Source organism: Bos mutus, chromosome 17, assembly GCF_027580195.1.
Source record: "Bos mutus isolate GX-2022 chromosome 17, NWIPB_WYAK_1.1, whole genome shotgun sequence".
Taxonomy (NCBI): domain Eukaryota; kingdom Metazoa; phylum Chordata; class Mammalia; order Artiodactyla; family Bovidae; genus Bos; species Bos mutus.
Genome location: NC_091633.1, coordinates 18910804 through 18937444, shown reverse-complemented (window position 1 = coordinate 18937444; position 26641 = coordinate 18910804). Strand labels below are relative to the sequence as shown.

The 26641-nt window shown below is 48.9% G+C and overlaps 1 protein-coding gene across 7 annotated transcripts in view; it reads left to right on the top strand.

Moving 5' to 3' along the window:
* KDM2B (lysine demethylase 2B) overlaps positions 1-26641 on the top strand; it is a 118602-nt gene that overhangs the window by 13192 nt on the left and 78769 nt on the right. For 6 of the 7 annotated variants that reach the window (XM_070386199.1, XM_070386198.1, XM_070386201.1 and 3 more), the window contains exons 5-8: positions 11327-11509; positions 11708-11810; positions 25112-25205; positions 26478-26631. In XM_070386199.1, coding sequence (XP_070242300.1) covers positions 11327-11509; positions 11708-11810; positions 25112-25205; positions 26478-26631 — 534 coding nt within the window. Of the gene's footprint in view, positions 1-11326; positions 11510-11707; positions 11811-22412; positions 22453-25111; positions 25206-26477; positions 26632-26641 lie in introns of those variants that run through there. The other variant, XM_070386203.1, reaches the window with a different exon arrangement.

Sequence of the window (26641 nt, the reverse complement as noted above, 5' to 3'; positions counted from 1 at the left end):
CTAGTCCAAAAGTTCACATTGTGTCTTTTCAAATTAAGAAAATTTTGCATAGTGCAAGGTCCCGAAGATATTCATATGTTTTTCTCCAAAAGTTTTATTGTTTCAATGCTTACATGTAGTCCATCTGGAGTTGATTTTTGTGTTTGGTATGAGGTGGGGTCAAGATCTTTTTTCCCCCCCGATATGTTGAAGCTGAAACTCCAATCCTTTGGCCACCTGATGCGAAGAGCTGACTCATTTGAAAAGACCCTGATGTTGGGAAAGATTGAGGACAGGAGGAGAAGGGGACGACAGAGGATGAGATGGTTGGATGGCATCACCGATTCAATGGACATGGGTTTGGGTGGACTCCGGGAGTTGGTGATGGACAGGGAGGCTTGGAGTGCTGCAGTTCATGGGGTCGCAAAGAATCAGACACGACTGAACAACTGAACTGAACTGAATATAGATATCCAGTTGATCCAGTATCATTATTGAAAAATCACTCTTTTCTCCATGGCACTGAATCAGGTTACTTTGTTGGGAAACAGGTGACTGCAGTTGTCTGAATCTGTTTGATGCTCTAATCTGTGTCTCCCACTCCCAGGATCGCTGTTCTGAATAGTTCATGTAAGAAGACTGGGGTATTTTCACATCTATGGTTTAGGAGTTGCGGGGATAGGGAGAGTGGGGAAGAGATTTCTTTTGTTGTCTCTGAAGATGCTTTAAACCCCTTGAGAACATGTACCCAGAAAGTGCAGGCTCTCCACTCCTTGTCTGGACTTATGTCACCGAAGATAGGAGGGCCCATGGCTATGGGGAGATTTGCGTATTGTCTCTTCATTGTATTTCTCTCTAATGAGGGTACCCAAGCCAACCAATGCTTCCTTTGGCCGTTTTTCTTAAAAAAAATCTCATGACAGATCACTTCATTCAGTATTTATTTGTTCACACCATTAGAGTAATACAGAGGAGCCTGGTGGGCTGCTGTCTGTGGGGTCGCACAGGGTCAGACACTACTGCAGTGACTTAGCAGCAGCAGCACCTCTTTTACTGTATGTTTACCGTGTGACCTCATTTTGTCCTCACTAATAATGGAAATTAAGTGCTGTTGTTCACTTTTCTGGGTGGGGGATCCGAGTCTCACAGCTAGTGGGCAGTGGAGACAGGATCCGAACCCAGTCCAGGGTATTTCTCAAACTAATGCTTTTTAAAAAATATTTATTCATTTGGCTGTGCCAGGTCTTAGTTGCAGTGGGTGGGATCTAGTTCCTTGACAAGGAATGGAACCTGGCTGGGCCCCCTGCATTGGGAGTGGGGAGACCTCCAGGGAGGTACCTCAAGCCCATGCTTTTGCTTTATGACTTCCTACTCTACCCTCACCCTCCTCCACTCCTCCTTCACTCACAAATTTACTGGATGTCTTTGTTGTGTCTGGCCCTAGCTCTACTCTCGACTGACTGTGTTTAGGGAGACTACATTTTTACTCTAGAAATCAAAGGTGGCTGATTTGTCCTCAGACCTTATTTTTATTGTGTGTGTGTGTGTGCGTGTGCATGTGTGTGTGTGCGCGTGTGTGTGTGTGTGTGCAGCATGCTGGATCTCACTTCCCCTATCTGGGGTGGACTCTGTGCCCTTGTAGTGGAAGCACCGAGTCCTAACTGCTGGACTGCCAGGAAATTCCCAACTAATCATTAATTTTTTAACTTGAAGTAAAGTTGACTTAAAATATTGTATTAGTTTCATGTATATAGCAAAGTGTTTCATATACATATCTTTTCACATTATTTTCCATTTATAGGTTATTAGAAGATATTGGATATAGTTTTCTCTGTTATGCAGTAAATCCTTTTTGCTTACTATTTTATGTATAGTAGTTTATTAATCGAATACTCCTAATTTATCCCTCCACCTTTCCTAGAAGTTAAAAAAATTTTTTGTTTATTATTTATTTTATTTAATTAATTTATTTTTCACTGTACTGGGTCTTCATTGCTGTGCACGGACTTTTTCTACTTGTGGTGAGCAGGGACTGTTCTCTAGTTTTGGTTCTTGAGATTTTCATTTGGTGGCTTCTCTTGTTGCAAAGCACAGGATCTAGGGTATGTGTAGACCTTTTTAAAGTTGGTTTAAAAGCATAAACTTTAGGGATTTCCCTGGTGGTCCAGTGGTTAGGACTCCTTGCTTCCACTGCCTGGGACCCTCGTTCAATTCCTTGTTAGGGAACTAAGACCCTACAGGCTGTGTGGTGTGGTCAAAAAAAAAATAATAATAATAACAGTAAAATAAAAATTGAAAGTATTTAAAATCCTGGACGACTTTTTAGAATTCTTGTAGTCTTGCTTTCCCATTTCACAGGAGGGAAAAACTGAAACCTGGAGAGAAGTTACTTGCGAGTTGCCCAAGCAGATGGCACATCAGATTCAAATGTAGGTTTGAATGTCAGCAATTGGGAAATGATGCTTGTAACAGAACCCAAGAGGAAACATCGATTCAGGTTAGGGTGTAGATGAGTTCAGTTCTGGCCACATTGAATTCGAGCTCAGGAGTGACATTAAGGCTGGACAGACAGGTAGGGCTGGCAAGACAGATAGAAGTGCCACGAGGGGGGAAGGTGCATGAGGCCAGGAGTGCTGAGGATCCCAAGTGAGGAGGGTTCCAGAGGGGTTCAGTTGTGTTCTCAGGTATGCTTTCTTTCCAAGAGAAACACCCACCTCATTGATTTGTTCTGTTTCCATTTCCCCCTAAAATCAAAATCATTTTTTTTTTTGGCTCCACTGCATGGCATGTGGGGTCTTAGTTCCCCAACTAGGGATCAAACCCAGGCCCCCTGCAGTGGAAGCACAGAGTCCCAACCACTGGATAGCCAGGGGACGTCCCTAAAATCAAACTCTTGATGCTAGGGGCATAGGGAAACTGTGTTTGCTTCTGCTCACTGTCTGCATTAACTGTTGTTCACTGAGACCTTGTTGTAAGCCAAGGATCTTTACTATAGCTTTTTGTCTGATCACACGAAATCCTATTTATTACTACCCCATTTTATAGATGGCAAAACTGAGGCTCAGAGTGACTTGTCCACAGTCAAATAGCTAGAGTGTGGAAGAGCTGAGCTTTGTGCCCATATTTGTCTGACCGCAGAGCTGTCCTGTTAATTTCTGCATGGTACTCGGTGTCTCCTCATCCTGAGTTCTTTGTTGTTGTTGGCTGGGTGTCTTTTGGATTTTCTTGCCTGATTGGTTTCAACTCTGGTTTGTTAGTCTGTTTGGTATCTTCTTATGCCCCTCTCTCTGAGGGTCAGAGTGTTTTTAAAAAATATTTATTTTTATTTATTTGGCTGCTCCGAGTCTTAGCTGTGGCATGTGAACTCTTAGTTGTGGCATGTAGGATCTAGTTCCCTGACCAAAGATGGAAACTGGGCCCCCTGTGTTGGAATCGTAGAATCTTAGCCACTGGACCACCAGCAAAGTCCCAAGGCTCAGAGTCCTGAGCCCAGGGCACAGAGGACAACCTGGCACGGGATCTGTCTTGGGAATCATCTTAAAAGGTGCAAAGGTGAGGAAGTCAGAAGATATTGGTGCTTAGGGAAAGCCTGTGGACCTTTGAGAGCATCCTCTTATTTCACAAAGAGGAAAACTGATCCGGTTTCCCAAGTTGTGCAATGATTCAGCCCTGGGCTCTCTCTTTCCTGTACCCTTGCATCTTCAATTTGGGACAGCATCCTTACTAGAACCCCTGCTTTTAGGCTTAAAAAGTGCTTCCAGTAATTTTGTTGGGCCACTAGGCAGGTCCTATTATCCCACTTTGCAGGTGAGGCAACTGAAGCCAGAGAGGGTCAGGGATTTACTTAAGGCCTCACTGCTGGGAAACAGAGGAGCAGGATTTGAACAATGACTGGTGCTCTTGCTAATAAACACTGCCTTGTGAGATGGATGAGGGAATACTCCCAAGGAGCAGAATAACAAACCAGAAACTTGAGGATGATAGAGAAGGTTCCAGAACTATGATTCAAGACACTTGCATGTACTCTCTGAAGAGTGGGCTCAGGGGGAGTTGGGGTCAGTGCCCGTGCCTGCTTTACATTAGCCTTCAAGGTGACTTTCCACAGCTTACTCCCAGCTTCGAGCCCATGGCTCTTGGAACTGACTGATGGAGCCTTCAAAGCAAGGGCCATAGGGCCACGGATTAATTTCTGCAGCTGGAATTTGTTGGATGTGGGTGAAGCCTGTGAGCACAGAGAACCAGTGAGACTGGGAGGGAGGAGGAGGAGGGAGGAGGGAGCAAGGAGAGAGAGAAGCAGAGGGGTTGCTGAACTGTTGGCCTACTTAGGAACTCCAGCACCACGCCGACATGGAAAATTTCTTCTGTAACCCCTTGGCCTCAGGGGCCTGGGTTCTAGTGCTGTGGATCCCTTGCAGGCTCCAAAAGGCACCTTGTCCCTGTTACCCGCTCCCGCGGGGTGCTCCGCAGAGCTTGGACTGCCACATTCCCTTCTCAGCACTGAGCTGTGCCACTTGCCTCCTCCCCAGGGCTCAGCTTCCAGCTCGGAGACCTGGCACTTAGGTCCAGCTCCCCTTTGCCACCAGTGGCAGACCAGCCTGGGAACCTGAGAAGACGAAGTCCAGGTGCTTAATCTCCCAGCTCAGACTGGAAGGGACTGGCAGGCCTCAAGTGTCCCCAGTGACCCCTCGGGCAAGCCTCTCCATCTCTTCCCTCCTACTCCCCTTAGTTCACATTAAAAAAATTTTTTTTAATTTATTTTTGTCTGTGTCAGGTCTTAGCTGTGGTGCACGTGTCACCCATTGCAGTGCTTGGGGTTCTTTCTAGTTGTGGTTTAAGGGCTTAGCTGCCCCAAGACATGTGGGATCTTAGTTCCCCGACCAGGGATCTAACCCGAATCCTCCACATAGAAAGGCGGACTCTTAACTACTGGGCCACCAGGGAAGTCCCTCAGTTAACATTTTTTTTTTTTTTTTTTAGCCCCTCCCCCCCTCAGTTAACATTTAAGGGATATGATCTAAGTAAGAACTAGGCTAGGATGGGGAGGGAGGTTCAAGAGGGAGGGGATATAGGTTTACCTGTGGTTGATTCATGTTGATGTATGGCAGAAACCAACGCAATATTGTAAAGCAATTATCCATCAATTAAGAATAAATAAACTTAATTAAGAAAAAAAAAAAAAGAACTAGACTAGAGAATTCCCGGGAGGTCTGGGGGTTAAGATTCTGCCCTTTCACTGTAGGGGTCATGGGTTTGATCCCTGGTCAGGGAATTAAGATCCCACATGCTATGCGGTATAGCCAAAAAATAAAAATTAAAAATAAAAGAGAAAAATTTAAAATGGGCACCACCAACAAAAAAACTAGGCTAAAAATCTGTGTGTCAGCCCTGGAAGAGGACCTAAAAATGACCTAACCCAGTGGTTTTCAAAGGAAAATCCCTGGAATCCAGTTCTGAATTCTGAGTGCCTTCTCCCTACCCACTTCAGCCTGAGCTGCTTGTTTTTATTTATGTAGTTGGCTCTCGTCAAAGCATCTGTTTGAAGGAAGAATCTTGTGGCAATGAAAAAAATACAAAGATCAACTTCTTCCTGTCTTTACATATGAGGCAACTGAGGTCTAGAGGAGGGGCATTTGGCTCTGCAGGTAGTCACAGAGGTGGTGGTGTCTATGAAGCCAGAACCCAGGGCACGCAGATCCAAAGGGCATGGCTCTGTTTCTTCCCCATGAGAATGGCAGCTTCCACAGCATCCTGGCTTTTACCCCACTCATCTTGGGATGGCTTCTGCACATTCTGTAAGAGGATGTGGACACCGCACTGGTTTTGCATTTTCAAGTAATGTTTGGTGCCCTTGAGCTTCTCTGCCAATTCTGGGAAAGGTGGCCCATGCCCTCCTGAGCCACGCCCTGGCATATTATTGTGGTCGAAATAGAATCCCAGAGAGAGGTAGGTATAGGAGGCCTGCAGATGCATGTTCCCCAGGTGGTGGACGGCACCCTCCGCTGTGGTAGAATAATTCTGACGAATCTGAGAGCTCATGATTGATGGGTATAAAGAGCTAAGATAAAAAAAATGCTGTTGGCTGGGACTTCCCTGGTGGTCGAGTCGTTAAGACTCTGCTTCCACGACAGGGGGTACAGTTTAATCCCTGGTCAGGGAACTAAGATCCTACATGTCACCTAATGCAGTCCACCCTCCCCCCAATTAAATATACTCAACAATCCATTCTTTAAAAATGTTGTTGGCTGGTCCTGGAGATCAGGGGTAGTTGAGTGGCTGGTTCCTAAGTTGTAACCGGAAAAAAGGTTGGAGGGTGGTGGGAGGCTGGAAGAAGGGGTGTTCCTGGGTTTTTTCCATCCCAACACTGTTGAAGCAGAAGACAAGTCTTCAGGGCCACGGAGTGCTCTCTCACACCTAGTCTTTTAAAAACTAGGAAGCTTAATTACTAAGGAATTTTTTTGTTTGTTTTTTAAAAGCTAAAAGTTTTTAAAATTCCTTAAAATGAGTAAATATCCTATCGTTTGTTCAAATTTCCAGTTGTTTCCTATATGGCACAAATGTTACTTTCTTTTTTAAACAGTTTCATGAGTCAATGTAAATAAGGGTTTTGCATTGTGATTGGTTGAGGTATCTTTTAACTCTTTTATAACCTCTGGGCTCTTCCTCGATCTCTTTCCAATCTGAAGAAGTTGGATTGTTTGAGCTATAGAATTTTTCATTACTTGGACTCAGCCTTGGAGTAGCTTTTCTGCAGGCGTCCCTGGTAACTCAGCTGGTAAAGAATCCACCTGCAATGCAGGAGACCCCGTTTCGATTCCTGGTCGGGAAGAGCCTCTGGAGAAGGGATAAGCTACCCACTCCAGTGTTCTTGGGCTTTGCTGGTGGCTCAGAGGACCGGGAGACCTGGGTTCGATCCCTGGATTGGGAAGATCTCCTGGAGGAGGGGATGGCAACCCACTCCAGTATTCTTGCCTGGAGAATCCCCAGGGACAGAGGAATTTCTGTAAATTGGCAGTTGGCCGAATTAATAGATGCTTGATCAGACTCAGAGCCTGTCTCGCTCATTCGTAATTAGTTCATTCATTTTTTTTTGCTTCATAGATCCGTCAGGAGGGGCATGTTAGTTCTTGCTTCTCCCTCTCTCCTCCATCTCTCTTCCTGCTGTTAGCATCTGTTGACGTCTATCTCCGTCATTTTATATTATTTTATTTTAGCGGTGCTGTAGCGCTTGCGTGACCTTAGTTCCCCAACCAGGGATCACCCCCGACCCGTGCAATGGGACCCTGGGGCCCCTCCATTGGACCACCAGTAGTCCTCCTTTGCCCTTTATTGTCTGGAATACGTCTATGGAGAAAAACTTACCCTCCTCTGCAGCTTGCTTCGAGCTGGCCTTTATCTCAGCTGTGTCAGACTCCTAAGCTTATAGTCACTTCACTCAGTATCCTTTCGCCTCCCCAGGACGTATTCTGAGGTTCCTGCATCTCTCATCCCCGCCTGCGGGCTGGAACGCAGCGGGATTGAATCCGGTTACTGGTACACCCATGTTTCCCTGGGGGTTAATAGAGCCTGGGCATCCAGAAGAACTATCTTTGCTCCTCCCTGTATTCCTACTTCGTCTCCTCCCACCCACCCGCTGCGGCTTGCGGGACACCTTGGGGAGCCGGACGGCGTTCCCTGAACACTGAGGACGCTATTCTTAGAACCGCTCCAGATACAGTCCATTGGCCTCCCACCCTAGGGCCTCTTCCCTCCGGCGACCCTCCGCCCCAGCTGCCCCTGGCAGTTCTAACCACTTCAGAGTCCGGACTTACCTTTTCCGCTGAGGGTGGGGCAGATCGAGGTGGGTCAACAGGGGACCTGCACCCGGGAAGGATCAGAGTGGAGTGAGGATGCACAGAAGCCCTGGGGATTGTGTTGGGGAGAGGGGGTTCTGGAAACCTGGTTTGTTGTTGTTCACTCAGTCGTGTCTGACTCTTTGTAATCCCATGGACTGCAGCACTCCAGGCTTCCCTGTCCTTCACCGTCTCTAGGAACTTGCTCAAACTCATGTCCATTGAGTCGGTGATGCCATCCAACCATCTCATCTTCTGCTGTCCCCTTCTTCTCCTGCCATCTATCTCTCCTAGCATCAGGATCTTTTCTAATGAGTCAGTTCTTTTTATTAGGTGGCCAAAGTATTAGAGCTTCAGCTTCAGCATCAGTCCTTCCAATGAATAGTCAGGTTGATTTCCTTTAGGATTGCCTGGTTTGATCTCTTTGCAGTCCAAGGGACTCCCAAGAGTCTTCTCTGGCACCACAGTTCAAAAGCCTGGTTAGTGCTCAAAAAAGTAAAAAGCAGGCCTTTCCCATGGGTATCCTTCTTGTTCAGTGATGGTTGTCTGTAGAGGTGGGGCTCTGGACTGCTCAATACTTCTTGATGTTTTTTAGGCTGGGAGGGAGGGGTGTGTGGGGCATTTTGCCCAGTGCAAAGAGGGTTACTCTTATCTGCCTCTGGATACCCCCAGGTTGTTTCTTCAGTTCAGCTGTCATTTATATGTGAAGTAATAGGTTAAATGCTGGACAGCAAGAAGAATGACACTCAACATTTGTTTATTTCTTTAGTCACTATTTTTAAAATACTTATTTATTGTTTATTTGTTACTATATTTATTTGGCTGTGTCTGATCTTAGTTGCAGCATGCGTGCTTGCTGCACGCGGAATCTTTGGGTGCCGGCATGTGAACCCTTAGTTGCCATCTGTGGGATCTTAGTTCCCCAACTAGGGATGGAACCCTGGCCTGCTGCAGGGAAAGAGCAGAGCCCTAAACACTGGACCACAAGGGAAGTCCCTATATTTAAAAGAAAAAATGTATTTATTTTTGGCTACACTGGGTCTTTGTTGTTGTGCCCTGGTTTTCTCTAGTATCAGTGCTGGGGCTTCTCATTGTGGTGGCTTCTCTTGTTGCAGAACACCCGCTCTAGAATACCCGGACTTCAGTAGTTATGGTCCATGGGCTTAGTTGTTCCCAGGCCTGTGGGATCTTCCTGGACCAGGGACTGAACCCACGTGCCATGCAATTGGCAGGCGGGTTGTTAACTATTGGGCCACCAGAGAAGTCCCTCTGTATTTTTTATGATGTGTGTTTTAAGTGGATAGAAGACTTTTGGAAGAAAAAAGATAATTGTAGAAAAATCAACTTTGTTGGTCATTTAGTGTCTGAATGTTTTTGTTTAATAATATCTTTACTGAGTTATAATTCACATACCATACAATTCACCTATTTAAAGTGTACAGTTCAATGGTTTGTTGTCTGTCCACAGAGTTTGTGCAATCATCACCACAGTCAATTTTAGAACATTTTCATTACCCCTCATACCTATGACCCCTCTCCATTAGCCATCCTTTTAGACTGACTGGCAGAGATTTAACTGACTCTGATTTCCCACCACCTCACTTTCTCTACCTGTAATTATATATATTTAAAAAAAAATTGTTTTTAAATTTTTTATTAGAGTGTAGTTGAGTGGGAAACATCCCCCTGGAGGAAGATATGGCATCCCATGGACAGAGGGTCCTGGAAGGCTATGGTCCATTGGGTCACAAAGAGCTGGACGTGACTGTAGTGACTGAGCAAGCACATGTAGTTGATTAAAATGTTGTGTTAGCTGCAGGTGTACAGCAGAGTGATTCAGTTGTACATACACAAGTATCTGTTCTTCTTCAAATTCTTCTCCCATTTAGGTTATTACAGAATATTGAGCAGAATTTCTTGTGCTACCCAGTAGGTCCTTGTTGTCTATTTTAAATATAGTGGTTCCACCTGTGATTATAAATGAAATTGCCCAATTAGCTAACACTTCCTACTTGCAGGCACTTCTCAGAAGTCTTTCATGTACATTAGCTCATTTAAATCATATGACAACACCATAGGCTGGCTACCAGGTTATAGATGGGGAAAATGCTACTCTGAGATGCTAAGAGGCCTGAGGGCCAGCTGGGATTCAAACCCACAAAGTCTTAGCTTAATGAGTGAAAGTCAGTCAGTCATGTCCGACTCTTTGGGACCCCACGGGCTGTAGCCTACCAGGCTTCTCTGTCCATGGATTTCTCCAGGCCAGAGATTGGAATGGGTAGCTGTTCCCTTCTCCAGGGGATCTTCCCAACCCAAGGATCAGGGATCAAACCCAAGTCTCCACATAGCAGACAGATTATTTACCATTTGAGCCACCAGGGAAGCTTAACTACCATATATATATATATAAAATTTATTTTTAATCTTTTTTAATGCATCGAGTCTCTAATGCATCATGTCTTAGTTACAGAATGGGGGATATTCATTACATCATGCATGATCTTTCCTTGCAGCACAGATTCTCTAGTTGTCCATGGGTTCAGTAGTTGCCTTGTGGGCTTAGTTGCTCCTTGGCATGTGGGATCTTAGTTCCCCAACCAGGGATTGAACCTGCATCCCTTGCAATTGCAAGGTGGATTCTTAACCACTGGACTGCCAGGGAGTTCCCCAGCATAACCACTATATTGTACTGATGGGGCAGCTAGCTCCAGGCCTTTAATGCCACTTGCTCCAGCCTGTAGGGCTGTGAGTCCCATCACCTACCTGCCCAGTGAATCTCCTTCCCCAGGGGGCTTTGCGGATGGGACCCTGAGCAAAGTGAGGGAGGAGAGGCAGGGGGAGGCTGGAGGCGGGCCAGAAAGTGGGGAGAGCTTGGTGTGGGGGCGGCTGTTCTTTTCCCCTCCCCACGCTAACGGCAGGTTCTCTGCCAGGTGGGCTTTCCAGAAAAGCTGAGCAGAGCCCACCTGTTCCAGGAGCCCTGGTAAGGAAGGAGCCGGCACTATCCAGAGCTTGGCCAGAGTTTCCTGCAAAGTTCAGGGATGCCCCCTGGTGGATTTGCACTCCTGACTCAAAACCAAAGCGCTTCTCCAAGGCTTCCTGGGATCTATGGGGCGAGGAGCTGGCCTCTGAAGGCGGGGATCATTTTTCAGCCTTAGCATGTGATCAAGATTCAGTATTGCAGGGGGCAGGGGCCAAGGTTGGGGGTTAAGAACCTTGGTGCCGGCATTAGATGGAATTGGCTTCAAATCCCAGCTCTGCTGCTCAATAACTGAGCTTTTGGGGTAAGTTAGTTGCGGAGGGAAACAGATCGATTGAAGAGGGATTCTTTTTAAGATTGGAGAGTGATTCAGTGAGGAACACTGATGGGATGACGTCATTGAGCAGACAAGGTGTAGGGTTGTAGGATGAGGCATATTCTGGATGCTGGGTTAGGGGCAGGTTTTGTTTTGCGGGGCCTCCCACGTAGGATCTGGAACTCTAGCTGGCTGGAGCCACCAGCCTGTGGATTCTGTCCCCAGGTAGCCGACGGCTGGTGGACGTGATGGACGTGAACACCCAGAAAGGCACGGAGATGAGCATGTCCCAGTTCGTACGGTACTACGAGACGCCCGAGGCCCAGCGGGACAAGCTGTACAACGTCATCAGCCTTGAGTTCAGCCACACCAAGCTGGAGCACTTAGTCAAGCGTCCCACCGTGGTAGGTCCCCAGCTGTGGTTCCCCTCCCCAGTCCCTTCCCCCTCCTCTCCTTGCCTGAGGCCAGCCTGCACCTGCCTGTCGGGGGAGGGCAGGAGGGATTTGGGAGCATGAGGAGGAGGAGGGTTGAGGCAGTGATGGGGTCCAACTTAAGGGTACATGGGGCCAGGAAGCGCTGATGGTGGTCTGGCTGGATTTCAGGTAGACCTGGTGGACTGGGTGGACAACATGTGGCCTCAGCACTTGAAGGAGAAGCAGACGGAAGCCACGAATGCCATTGCAGAGATGAAGTACCCGAAAGTGAAGAAGTAAGACTGGCTGCCTGGTGGCGGGAGCTGGGAGTGGGTGACTCTCAGCCTTGTAGGGGGTGAGGGCTGGAAATGAGCCTGGGCTGAGGCCGCAGCTCTTTGGGGTGCTGCTGGGATGTGAGTGCTGGGGGTCCTGAGTGTGGGCAGGTTGGCTCTGCATTCTGCTCTGGGTCTGGATTCTTCATCCAGATGGTTCTTGGGCCTTCCTGCCAGCCCTGCCCAGGGGGATGTGATCTGAAGAGGAGGAGGAGTAATGGAAACCATCTCTCTGTGCATATGTGTGTGTGTACGTGTGTGCGTGCTTGTCAAACATTCTACTACTCCCTCCAAGTGACAATGTGTCTTAGGAGTGGATTTTCTAGGGACCCACCGTGGACACTTTGCTTTTGCCGAGGGCTGGATAGGGGTCTGGTATTCTTTTGCTTCCTGTTGCTGAGACCAGGCACCTCTGATAGAGAAGAACCTTCTCTGAATAAAGCCAGGGGCCACTTCCTCACCAGACACTCCTTAGAGAGACAGTGTCCTCTAAGGGGGAGGTTGGTGCTGTGCTGGAAAGGTTGGCCACATCTAATTATGGGGACATCACTACAGGCAGCGTGACCAGCAAGTCCTGAGACCAATTATTTAACATGGGCAGAGGTGGCTGCGAGCACCTCCGTGTTCTAGGATTTGAGTGGAGGACCCTTGGGATGACGAAGTCACCTTGGGGCTCCTGCCATCTCAGGCCCTCTGTTTCTATCTTTAAAATGAGAATGAGATGCTCGCAGGCCAGGCAGTTGCTCTGTGCTTCCTAGAAGAGTTGGCTCTGGTGGCTCTGAATCCATTAGCATCTCTCTGCCGAGCCCTGCTGCCAGGAGTGCCCCCAGGAGCTTAAAGGCTGTGAACTTCTCATTCACTCAGCCCTTCATTCAGTGCATATTGAATGCAAACTCCGTGCCAGGCTTTGTAAGGGAGGCCAGCACGCTGGCCCTGGGCTTCCCAACGTTTTGCTTTCAAGCTCTCTCTCTGTTTAATTACTTCTCAGGCATTTTTTCTCCTCTCAAAGCTGATGCTTCTTAATACCCATTGGATCTGGGCTGCCTTGAAGGGAAAGACTGGGCTCAAGGTGGGGTTGGTAGGAGGGTTTTCAATTCTGTTCTGTTTCGATGCAATTGCAGCAAAATTTATGGAGACCCTGGGACAGGGAAGTAATAGAGAAACAGGTCTAAAAGCCCCTACCTTCTGGAGAACAACGGGCCATTAACGCGAGGGCAAGGTACAGCTCTCATCCTGTGTGTGTATGTTAGTCGTGTCTGACTCTTTGTGACTCCATGGACTGTAGCCTGCCAGGCTCTTTAGTCCATGGAATTCTCCAGGCAAGAATACTGGAGTGGGTTGCCATTCCCTCCTCCAGGGGATCTTCCCAACCCAGGGATCGAACCCAGGTCTCCTGCATTGCAGGCAGTTTCTTTACCATCTGAGCCACCAGGGAAGCCAGCTTTCATCCTAGGCAGAGAGAAACAGGTTCCCAGAAGGGAAATGGGGAAAAGAGGAATCTTTTTTGGCTGCTGGCCTCAGAAAATCCTGTCAGAGGGGATATTTGACATGGGATTTAAAGGACAGAGGAGATGGGAGGGAAGTGGGGAGGGATGGAGGTAGGCAAGTGCCAAGGGCCTTGATGGAATCACAGAGGCGGAGCTTGAGGAACAAGTGTGGGACTCAGATTAGAGGTAGATCCTGGCTCTCTTTGATTGATCGATTGATTGATTCCACCTATATATTGAACAACTGATTGGTGCTGGGCACTGAGAATACAATGGGGAGAAAACCGTGTAAGCTCCCTGCCCTCATGGAGCTTATGGTCTATGCAGGAGACCTATTAATCCAATGATCAGAGAAACAAATGGAAGTTTGCAGTTGTGATGAGGCCACAAGGCAGAGACCTCTGGAGTTATAGAGCTTGTACCAGGGGATTCATCAGGTCCTGGAGGGCAGGGCAAGCCACCTTGAACGGTGGTCTGAAGGGAAGAGGAATTATTTAAGTGAAGAGACCTTGGAAGAGCTTTTCTGACTGTGTACAGAGCCTGGGGTGGTGGGGAGGGCTGGGAAGAGGGTGGGGCTGAAGGACTTGCCAAAAAGGCCAGTAGGAGTGGAGCAGAGCAAGGGAGGGTCAGTGGTGCAGGATGAAGGGTGGGCCAGGCTGACAGGAGTCATGCTGCTGCTGCTAAGTCACTTCAGTCATGTCCGACTCTGTGCGACCCCATAGACAGCAGCCCACCAGGCTCCCCCGTCCCTGGGATTCTCCAGGCAAGAACACTGGAGTGGGTTGCCATTTCCTTCTCCAATGCATGAAAGTGAAAAGTGAAAGTGAAGTTGCTTAGTCATGTCTGACTCTTCACGACCCCATGGACTGCAGCCCACCAGGCTCTTCCCTCCATGGGATTTTCCAGGCAAGAGTACTGGAGTGGGGTGCCATTGCCTTCTCCGATTATCCTCCTAAGGAGCCTTTTTTATTTTTAAAGACATTTCCCTTCTAAACACATCTTTGTCCTAATTGCCCACCTCCCAAAATTTAATGTCACCAAGATACCATGTATCTGTTTGTGTATATATATTGTGTACTTTACACATACAAAGAGTAAGATTTTGTTTCACCCCTTGGGAGTGCATCAGCCTGTAGAGGGGGGATGCTCTTGCCTGAGGAGGAACACTAGGCTCACAGGAAGGCCAGGTGAGAATATTATCAGACACGGGGCAGGAGTAAGTCTGTTTCTTCAGTGGGTCTCCTTCCATGAAGAAACTGCATGGTCTCAAGAGAAAATAGTTACAGATACTGATATACAGGGCTCTCTCAATGAAAAAGGTAGCTTATAATTAGTAAGGCCCACTAACAAAACCCAGCCTACAATCCCAGCTTGTAATCATTTTTTTAACATCTAACTGAATAGACAGCCAAGGATCAACAACTATATGAGGAAAGCCTGGAATATTAAAAAAAAAGGGGGGGGGGTTGGGGCGGGAGGGCTAAAAAACTTCAGAAAAAGAGAACTTATAATTAATATTCATGATACAGGAGATACCTCCTTTTTACTGAGCTTTGCCAATAGCGGTTTTTTGTTATTTTCTTTCTCTTTTTTTTACAAATTGAAGTTTTGTGGCAACTCTATGTCAATCAAAGTCTACAGGTTCCATTTTTCCAAGAGCATCTGCTCACTTCATGTCTTTGTCACGTTTTGATAATTCTTATAGTACTACAAATATTTTCATTATTATTTTATTTATTGTAGTGATCTGTGATAAGTGATCTTTGATGTTACCATATGACTTGCTGAAGGCTCAGATGATGGTCAGCGTTTTTTATCATTAAGGCATTTTTTTAATTAAAGAATGTACAATTTTTTGAGGAGAGTCATAAAGCTAGTGTGCGTGCTAAGTCATTTCAGTTGTCTGACTCTGTGACCCGATGGGATGTAGCCTGCCAGGCTCCTCTATCCATGGGGTTCTCCAGGCAAGAATACTGGAGTGGATTGCCATGGGGGTCTGTATTTCTCCTAAGAGCAATCAGAAATCTCTTGAATTACAAAAATATATATATATATATTTTGATTTCTCGGCATGTGGCATCTTAGTTTCCCAGCCAGGGATTGAACCCACACCCCCTGCATTGGAAGAGCAGAGTCTTAACCATTGGACCACCAGGGAAGTCCCCAGAAACCTTGGAGATTTTAAGCAGAGAGGGATGTGTTCAGATTTGCATTCTGCAAATTCTGCAGCTGCAGTGTGGATTGAAGGAGGTGTGGGGGCAGACTGATAGAGCAGCCATTGCATCATCTACCTGAGGATGGGTAATGGGGCAGGGTTAGGGGAGAGCAGAGCACAAATGGGACATGTATTTAGGAAGGTGAAATAGACAGCCTTGGGTGACAGATTTCAATTAAGTAATGTCTACCTCGCCTGTCTGAGATAGTCAGTGTATTCTTCACTTTATTGAAAGATTCCTTTAAATAGGAAGCTCTGTTAATACACTGAGAGTTCTATCTAGTTACCAAAAAAAGAGTCACCCACAATTTTCTAGAACCACATGTCTTGGACATATTGGTTGGATCATGTGGCAAATAAATTTACAAACCCTGTCAGTGGCCTAGAACTTGTTATAGGATTTGAAGCTTGTTAGGAAGGAAATTGTCACCTTGGAAGTAGTACGTTTGTTCGGCTGAAACAAATGCTAATTTCAGTTAATAAACAAGGTAAAAAATCCCATGATGATGAAGTCCTCTGGGATCATAGAATTGTTCTTTGGAATTTAATTAAAATGACACATTCTAGAAACCAGAGTTTTCATGCTGGAGGTGCCTGGAGAGTGGAAACAGGAAGGGTCACCTGAACCGAGGGTTTGCAGCGGGGCGAGAGGAGGGTTACCAAGCCATGCCTGCTTCCTCCCTGGTTCCAGGGTTTATGCCCTTTGATCGTGGTGAGGAGGTAAGGAATTTTAATGGATTTTTGTTCAGGAATTTCAGGCAAGGAAGGGGTGGAGACAGTTGTCAAGAGGGTAGTTGCAACGTTGTGGGAGACAGAATATGTGTAAAGGGTATACTAGTGTGGGAATTCTCTGGTGGTCTAGTGTTTGGGACTTGGTGCTTTCACTACTGTGGCTCCCACTGGATCCCTAGTGGGGGAACTAAGATCCCACAAGCCGCATGGTGCAGCCAAAATATAAATAACTAGTGTGTATATATATATTTATACTAGTTATTAATTACCTCTTGCATTTGCTGTGTATTACATGCAAGACATTAAGTAGTTGGTAGACTGCAGTGAATAAATAAACAGAGTCCCTCTTCTCACAGAGCTTGTATTCTGGATGGGAGAAGAGACAGGCCAGGATAAATTATATTATGTGTGTGTGTGTGTGTGTGTGTGTATGTGTTAGTTGCTCAGTTGTGTCTTACTCTTTGTAACCCCATGGATTGTATGTAGCCTGCCTGGCTCCTGTGTCCATGGAATTCTCCAGGCAAGAATACTGGAGTGGGTTGCCATTCCCTTCTCCAGGGGATCTTCCGGACCCAGGGATCGAACCTGGGTCTCCTACATTGCAGGCAGATTCTTTACTGTCTGAGCCATTAGGGAAGCTCTAAATTATATTATAATTTACCCTAAATTATTATATTATCCTAAGTTATAATATATATTAAGAAATGATAAGTGTCATTAGCAGGATAAAGGGAAAAGGTGATGACAGGGTGGACTGAATATCAGCTGCACCATCTTATTTCTGCCACATCCTCCCCACCCCCATCGCTGTCCTGTAGAAACAATTTGTACAGAATTATTTGTCTTGGGAAATTCCTTACCGTTGTACAAACAGTGACAATGACTTGGAAGTATCCCTGTTAGTTGTTTATTGCTACATTACACTTTAAACTTAACAACTTAAAAAATGTATATCTTAGTAGCATCAGCTCACAGCTTCTGAAGGGCAGGTGTGACTCAGGTGGGTAATTATGGCTCAAAGTCTTGCTTACACTTGGGTTAAAACTTAGACCTGGGGGATTCCCTGATGGTCCAGTGGTTAAGCCTCTGCACTTTCACTGCCAAGGGCCTAGGTTCCATCCCAGGTCGGGAACTAAGATCCCACAAGCCATGGGGTATGGCAAAAAAAAAACAAACAAAAAACCAGCTTAGGCGTGGGCCTCAATTCTTCACTACGTGGGCCTCTCTGTAAGGCTGCTTGAGTGTCCTCAAGATGTGGCAGCTTCCTACCCTCCATCAGGAGTGGTTTGAGAGAGAACAGGAGGAAGCTACAGTGCCTTTTATAACCTAATTTTGGAAGTCACATACTTTTTCGATCATGCTAAGTCCCTTCATTCATTTCCGACTTTTGTGATGCTATGGACTATAGCCTGCCAGGCTCCTCTGTCTGTGGAATTTTCCAGGCAAGAATGCTGGAGTAGATAGCCATTTCCTCCTCCCGGGTATCTTCCCAACCCAGGAATCGAACCCACGTCTCCTGTGTCTCCTGCATTGGCAGGGGGGTTCTTTACCACCAGTGCCATGTGGGAAACCTGACATACTATTTACTTCTGCATTATTCTAGTTAGTTAAAAACAAGTCACTAAATCCAGCCCACGCTCAAGGGAGGGGAATTTGGCTCTGCCTCTGGAAGGGGTAGGGGAGCACTCAGAGACTTTTTGGACGTGTTTTATAACTTCTACAGTAATCTCCTAGGTCTGTGACATGGGCACACGTTTTCCACTTAGGACTGTAGGATATTTTAACGCATTTCAGAAAGAAATGGGCAAGTCGTTTCCCTTCTCACCTGCTCACACTCCAGGCTTGCAGAAATGAGGTTTGCTGGTGTATTGGAGATATACCATGTACCAAAAGAGCTTAGAAGCCCAGCCTAAACGGGATCCCATATAAAGCATACACTTGGCTCCCCACAAATTGAAAATTGACCACATTTTCTGGAAGTGGCAGGAAGAATAAAGGAATAATATGAGGGTACAAAGGTGAAACAGGATGAAGACAGGCACTGGAAAGACCAAGTTTTGGGGCTGCCTCTGCTACTCCCTGTACCTATGCAAGTGTTTCATCTCCTTTTTTTTTTTTTTTAAATAAATTATTTATCTATTTGGTTGTCCAAGGTCTGAGCTGTGGCAGGCAGGATTTTTTTAAATTGTGGCGTATGAACTCATAGTTGTGGCATGTAGAGTCTAGTTCCTTGACCAGGGATTGAACCTGGGCCCCCTGCATTCAGAGCATGGAGTCTCAGCCACTGGACCACCAGGGAAGTCTGGATCTTCACTTCCGTCTACAAAACGGGGATCCTGTGATCCCTGCCCTGCATCCCTGCCATGCTAAAGGGAAGATGGAGCCTACAATGGATGTGAAATGTAGTTGGGATAAAATGTTTTTGTCCATGTGGTCTCATGTATAGAGACGCAGAGGCTGCAGCTGCCATCGGAATCCTGGCATCCACTGCTTTCTAATCTACCCTCCCTCATATTTACATAAGGCATCTCTACAACCCATATTTACCTTCTCACTCTCATCAGTCATGTTTGCTGGCATCGTAAATGATTTCCCCTGTGTAATATATCACACAGAGAAATTGACACGGAGACGCTGCTGCTGTCACACACAGGCCATGTCCTGGACCCAGGCCTCTGGATTCCTGGGTTTTCCCTTGTACCTCAAAAAGAAGAGCAAAGAAAACTGTCCTTTCCTGTAGTGCCATGTATGGACCCAGGTGCTGTGTTTTATACTTAGCACACAAATCTCAAAAATATAGGAAGCAGGTTACTTTTGTTGTTGTCCAGTCGCTAAGTTGTATGGGACTATTTGCAACCCTGTGAACTGCAGCATACCGGATTTTGCTCAAACTCATGTCCATTGAGTCGGTGATGCCATCCAACCATCTCATCCTCTATTGCCCCCTTCTGCCCTCAATCTTTCCCAGCACAGGGTCTTTTCCAATGAGTCGGCTCTTTGCATCAGGTGGCCAAAGTATTGGAGCTTCAGCATCAGTCCTTCCAGTGAATAGTCAGGGTTGATTTCCTTTAGGATTGACTGGTTTGATCTCCTTGCAGTCCACGGGACTCTCAAGAGTCTTCTCCATTACTACAATTCGAAAGCATCAATTCTTTGGCCCTCAGCCTTCTTTATGGTCCAGCTGTCACATCCGTAAGATAAATGGAAGCTGAAATTCACAGTCGTTCAATGCAGTATGGATGTAGCAGCTGAGCGTAAGTCAGTAGGAGCTGCTTCTGGATAACCAGAGAGGCAACGTTTAAAAAAAAAAGCCTTTAAAAAAAAACAAAAAACCAGTGCTGGCCAAACCAAATCAGTTCAGAGCCTGGTTTGATCTGTGAGGGCCATGAGTTAGAGGGCCCTGAGTAGTTTAACAAATGGGATGCTGAGTTCCAGAGGCAGGGAACGATTTGGTCCAGTTCACATAGCTGATTAGAATAATTATAGGGCTGTTGCTGGGTGCTGCATTTACATGGATGAATCTGGTATGGTCCCTCCTCTCAAGTAGCTGAGGCATTTGTGACTTTAAAAGTAATATGGGGAAGTTCCCTGGTGGCCTAGTGGTTAGGATTGGGTGCTTTCCCTGCGAAGGCCTCAGTTCAATCTCTGGTCAGGGAACCGTCCTGTATGCTGGTGATGCGGCCAAAATACAAAATTAAAAAAAAAAGGTAATATGTCTCCCATGTGGACAGCTTGATCCTGTTGTCAGGGCCTTCTCCTCTCTTAGATCATTTAACTCAATGACTGGTGTTCAGATTCAAGGTCAGGGATAATCATTGTCATGACTGTCTTTTCTTTTAAATAGGCAAAGTATTCATAAGGTAAAAAATTCAACCCTTTCTAGGGCGTTTACAGTTTAACTTCACAGCAGGCCATCAGGGAGGTTCCAATGCATGAGCCATCCTGTAAATGACAACACAAAGCAGCACCCTGGGACAGGGGATTGACCACCTTGAAATGGCTCAGTGTTCACTTCCCTAAAATGGGGATTATTGGGTTGTTTAGAGGGTAAAATGTTATCATACCAGTAAACAGCTATTATTATGAGCAGCTGATAATTGGAACCTATTCATTAAGAATGGTTGGTAGCCTGGAGAATGGGACTTGGCTAAAGAAAGGAGAAGTTTGATTTCTGTCCCTGCAGCCAGCATACTACCATCTCCTGCCCTTTTTGTAGTTTGGGAGGAGGGCGGGAAGGGTGGGATGAAAAGTGGGCTGTTGTCCTGATGAGCCTGCCTGGGATGGAGGGGACTTCTGATTTGAGCTGGGCTAACTCTTTTAGGGGTTCCCTGGTGGCTCAGTGATTAAAAAAATCCACCTGCAGGAGACTCCATTCTGGTATTCTTGCCTGGGAAATCCCATGGACAGAGGAACCTGGCTGTCTACAGCCCACGGGGTCACAAAAAAAGATTTAGTGACTAAACAACAGTTCCTTCAGTTAGTGTCTGAGGTTTGGCTGTAACCTGCAGACTCTGCTGTTTGTGAGTCTTGGGATTTACCAGGGAGATGTGGGGAGAATGGCTGAGAAACTCTGAGGCTGTTTGGATAAGTACCTCACTTCAAGGTTAGTGATCAGGGTGAGCCTCTCTGCTTTCTCACCTGTAAAATGGGTACAATCCTGGGAATGACCTTACAGGGTTGTTGTGAAGGTTGGATTCATCATCAAAGTCTCTATCTCAGTGAATTTCTACAGGAGTTCTATGATGTGGGGTTACCGAGCTACTAAGGGAGCAGATAAGGGACAGGGCTGCAAGAGCATCTTAGATTGCAAATGAACTTCAGGTCACCTCCCTGCCCTCAGGACAAGTATCCTGCTGAGAGAGGGGAAGTTATTGTCCAAGGTCATACTGGAGTGTGTTTTAAGGCCAGAGCAGAGTCCCTGGTCCCTGGGCTGCCACACCCGGGATCTGACAAGCCCTCCACCTGCTGGCACTGGCCCTTCCTATAGCTTTGCCCCGATGGGTGCGTTTCAGGAAGCTAATTTTGTTGGGTCGTCGCCTTCAACAGCAGGATAGCATCCACACTCCCTGAAAACATGTGTGCGGGAGTCCCCGTGCGCCTGCCAGTAGAACAGAGGTGGGGAGAGCTATCCTGGTGCCCCCACCCAGCCGGGGTGAGGGGGCGGCCGTGGGCGGCGGCGGCGTCCCCTGGCGCTGGTCTGGCGCGCTTCCTTGTCACCGCCGCGGCCTCCCTCCGCCTCCCTGGCGGCCGCCGTGCCGCGCGGGTGTTCAGTTTCAGCGCGGGGATGAGTGCAGGCTGCGCCCAGCTCCCCGAGAAAGGAAGGAAGCCAGCAAGCGAGGGCTCCGCGGTCCTCGACCGGGGCCTGGCAGCACCGTGGAGGGTGCTCGGCTCTGGTCGCGGGGGCCGGGCGAGCGTCCAGCTTCCGCCGCCCAAGGGGACACCCGGGAGCCGCACCGCCGAGGGTAACCGCGGGCGGGGCTGGGCGGGCGTCCCTGCGTGGCGCCCTGCGGGCCCCAGGCTGCCCGGGAGCCCCCACTCCTTCGGGGCGCGCTGGGGCGGGGTGTGGGTCGCCTCCTGCCCGCGGGCTGAACGGCCGGCGTCGCGGAGCGGCTCTTTGTGTCTCCCGGGGCTGCGTGTAAGTGTGTAGAGTGTGTGCACGCGGGCGCGCGCTCATCGCCTCCAGCCCCATCACCCGGTGCCAGCTTTCCAGGCACCCCCCCGCCTCCGCCGCGTACCAGACCTTTGCCCGAGGGGACGCCCCCTGGGCTGCCGGGGGAGTTTCGCCAAGTTGGAGGGAAAAGGGCGGGGTGGGGTTGCCCCGCCTCCCCAGACGCCAGGCAGTGCCCCAAAGTTAGTGCTGCAGGTGCAGCGCCCCCACCTTCCAGGCTCCTCCCCAACCAGCCCGAGCCTTGGGAGGCGGGAGCCCCCCCAAAGGCTTGGGGGCGCCTGATATTCAGCCGCCAACTTGGAAGGTGTCCTCACAGAAAACCACCCGCGCCGGTGCGGGGGTGGGGGTGGGGGGTGGGGGGCGCGGCTTTCCGGGCAGGGGGCGGCCGCGGCCCAGGCGGAACCAAGGCTGGCTGGCCGGCCGCCGTGAGAGCTTAGCGGCCGTGGCACCGAGCCGGGGTGCCCATGTGACTGCGGTGTGCTTTGGAAGAGGAAGCTGTTAGAGGTCAGTGCAAAGGCGTCACGCCAGAGAGAGCCAGAAGCGGGAGTGAGGGGGGAGACGTGGGATGAGCATGGCGGGGCGAAGGCTGCAGCCACCGGGACCAAAGCGGCCCTCTCCCAGCTCCCCTGGCTGCCCTAAAGCATGCAATTGCCCGGCAGGAGGGACCGGTCGGTCCTGGACGCCTGGAAATGAGGGACCTGGGAGGAGGGACCTCTCCAGGAGAGGCTGGTCTGGAAGTGGCTCCCCGGAGCTCCGAGGGGCCTCAGAGGATGCTGGAGGGTGACTGGGAGGGTAGAACAGACGCCAGCTCAACTTGGAGAACTTTCCCTTGCACGCAGCAGCCGCAGCTTGAAGGGATTCCCTTTCCACACTTGCCAGGGAGGTTGGGGCTGAGGCTGGAGATGGGCAGGTTGAGGTGGGTGACCTGTTTGACCAGGCAGGCTTGGGTCTGGGGCCCAAGAGCCAAAACTACTCTTTTTTCTGCTTTGGGCACCGGGGAGAGTGTCCAGCTGCAGGCCAAAGGAAGCATCTCGCCTTGCTCCATCCCACGAACACTTAAATTGTTTTTCCTAGACTGTGTTCTGCCAGGGGCCTGGAGGAGGTGGAAATCAAGGTTAGATTAAAAAAAGAAGAGATGGTTTTAGGAAAATGAGGACTAATATTTTGAAGTGGTGCTTCAGGCCGGTGTGGTCCATGGGGGTGGGGGTGGGGTGGGGGTGGGGTGGGGGCTTCAGCACCCCCCTGCCCCTTGAGTTCCTTGGAGAGATGAGAAACACCCAGGCCTTCGGCTAGGGACCTGGCTGGGTGGTCAGGGAGGAGGCAGCGGGGTGTGGAGCCGGAGCCGGAGCCGGAGCTGGGACTTTAACAGCCTCAGCGCCAGCACCGCAGCCCGCGCCTGTCTTCGTGACTGGGCTGCGTCCTGCGCTGTCAACTACACCCCTCCGATGGGGTTGCTAGGCAGCGGGGCTCTGATGTGCGGGAAGGCCTTCTGATTTGTCAGCCTCCTGCAGACACATGGTTAAGGCTCCTTCCAGCCTATCCGGAGGAGGGACGCGGGGCACGCCGCCTGCATACTGCCGACAGCCCCGGGTCCACCTGAATGTGAGGTGCAAAAGGCAACCAGAGGGAGGGGCCACCTGGAACCCTCCAGCTTCCTAACCAGCTCTGCCCCACGCCCCCCTCCTCCCCTCCACCCCATTATCTCCTCTTAAGCTGCAGGTTCCTCCCTGCCCGTCCCCGCCCCATTCCTCCCCTCTTCCCCAAAACCGTGGAAAAGCAAAGTGCAGCGGGGAAAAGAGGTCAGTGGGGTAAGCATGTGTGTGCGGGCCTCTGGAGGTGCTAGGATGTGTGAGCATGAGCCCTGGGTGGACTGCCCCCAGCAGTGGCTCTTGTGGGAAGGGATAGGTGGGAGGGAGGGGGCCCTGGCACCGCCATCTGCCAGGCCCAGACCTGGAAGCCTGTCCGTCCCCCTCCTGAGCTCTGCCTAGCCCTAGGAGGGCAGCAAGTGGAGGGAGGAGGGAGGAGATGGCTGAGTAAGGAAGGATGGGTTTTCTGGCAGTTGCAGGAGCTTAGAAGCAGAGCTGCTGGCAGGTTTCTTCTTCCAAATGTACTCCCTCTGTCCCAGCCTCTAAGGGCCAAGCTCTCCTTCCCTCTTTCCCTCCCTCTTTGCCTCTCCACCATCCCACCCCTAGTGGCTTTACCACTTGACTTTTTTTTTGAGATGTACTTCACACACCATTCATCCATTTAAAGTGTACAATTCAGTGTTTCTTAGCATGTTTACGGAGTCATGCAACCACCATCAATTTTGGAACATTTTTGTCACCCCACAACAAAACCGTGTACCCACTAGCTGTCACTCTCCATTTCCTCCCCCAACCTCCTTCAGCCTCTGGCCACCACTGTCCCGCTGTCTGTCTCGAGATTTGCCTACTCTGGACATTCCATACATGGAATCGAACACTATGGTCTTTTACGGCTGATACCCTTGTACTTTCAGCTGCATTGCTTACTTTGCAATCAATTGCAGTTTGTCTTGCCATTTAACTTTTTCAGGGCTGTGTTCCAGTAAGAGTGTTTCATCCTTCAGGTCAGGGGTCTATGCTTTTCTCTAAGTGCCATGCCTAGCTCTGGACTGGACCACTGCTTGGCTCTCAGTCAATGATTGTTGAATGAAGGAGGAGATGAATGGGGACTAGTAATTGGCAAGCAATGCAGGTGGTTTACAACTGAATTCCAGGGGGCCCAGCTGCTGCACAGGGGCCTGGCAGCTTGGGAGAACAGCAGGTACAGGAGCTGGAAGGAGTAGAAAGGAAGCCTCTTGCTTGCGTAGGAGGTGTGGGGGTGGGACAAGAGTAGAAACTGTCTGCAAAGAAGACAGTGGCCTGTGGGTTGCCAGTTCTTTCTCTGGCGGGAACCTGAGAACAAAGATGCCTCCCCCAGCCTTGGGGGCAGATAGCCAATGCTTGAGATTCATCACGTGATCACAGGGGCTTCCCCCATGGGGAACTCCAATTAGATTTGGGTTTTTTAAAAAAAGAAAATTCCCCAGCGTCAGCGTTTATCAAAGGGCAGCAGGTCAAGCATCTCTGAAGCTCTTTGCTCACCTCCTGTGATTCAGGCACTGAATTGTTTTTTCTATTTTTTCGCGCCTGTGCTGCAGGTACTGTCTGATGAGTGTGAAGGGTTGTTTCACTGACTTCCACATCGACTTTGGAGGTACTTCCGTTTGGTACCATGTTTTCCGGGGTGGGAAGGTAAGTTGAGTTGAGTCTCTTCAAATCTCTGTGCATCCCTGACTGTTTGTGCATGGAGGGGCTCTCACCTTTCTCCTTCCGCCCACCTTCCTCAGCAAGCCCCCACCCTGTGAGTACTTTGAGGGCCACTTGGTACCCTGGGGCCACCTCCTCACTGTCTTTTTCTGGAGGGAAAGATCAAGGTCAACTCTTTTGTATCACTTCTGGTCACCCATTCACCCCTGTTCACCCAGTCCATCAATGTCCTAAGCATCTTAGGCCCGATTGGGAGTATGAATGCTTCAGTCCTGTCTGACTCTTTGTGACCTCATGGACTATAGCCTGCCAGGCTCCTCTGTCTACAGGATGCTCCAGGCAAAGATACTGGAATCGGTTGTTATGTCCTCCTCCAGGGATCTTCCCGACCCAGGGATCAAACCCCAGTCTATTATGTCTCCTGCATTGGGAGGTGGGTTCTTTACCACTCGCACCACCTGGGAAGCATCTTAGGCCACATTAGAACTCCAGATTTGGCTCCCAAGAACCCCCCAGCATTCACTTCCCCCAGCTGTAGTTCCAGCTCCAGCACTGTGACCTTTTAACTTACAAGTCTAGTTGCTGGCACCACCTGCCTCCAAGAACATTTTCCATGAGGGACAGATATCACCCAGGGAAAGGAGGTGAGGCATGTGTTCAGGATGCTCCTGCTGTGTCTGCCCCTGTGTGCCTGTCCATATGGGAACGGAGGGGTCCCTGCACAGACGTGGGTGTTCCTTGAGAATATGTGTGTGCCGTCCTACTCCTCTGGATCTGCGTGTGCATGTGTTTTAACCAAACATGTTGGGAGAAATTCTGGTTAGAAAGTCACCCCACTTGGTTCCAGATGTTTTTCTTCCTCCAGAGCAAGCACAAGCTGGGTTTATTTATTGGGCCATTTTATCCTACAACTTAAGAAATCCCCCTTCCTCTCTTTGCCCCACCTCCCCCCACAAGCCCATGGCTCAGGAGAAAGAATATTCTACCCAGTCTAAGTCTTTCCACCCTGGTGTTTCAGCTGGAATGAAGATTCTCTAAAGGCAGGCAGCGGGCCTCCCAGACCAGCAGCACAGCCCTCCCTGCCCCTCCAGAGACCCTTTGGGGAACCTGGTCCTAGAGGGGTCCCTGGGGATGGGTCCTCCCCCATCCTCTCTGCTCCCAGGCAGGTGGGGCTATCTCCTGGCTTGTGGCAGAGCCTGGAAGAAATCAGAGACTTTGGCCTGGATCTTTAACCTATTGCTTCCTTTTCCTCCTAAGATTTTTTGGCTGATTCCTCCAACCTTGCACAATTTGGCACTGTATGAGGAGTGGGTGCTGTCAGGCAAACAGAGCGACATCTTCCTGGGAGACCGTGTGGAGCGATGCCAAAGAATTGAGCTGAAACAGGGTTACACGTTTTTCATCCCTTCCGGTAGGTTCCC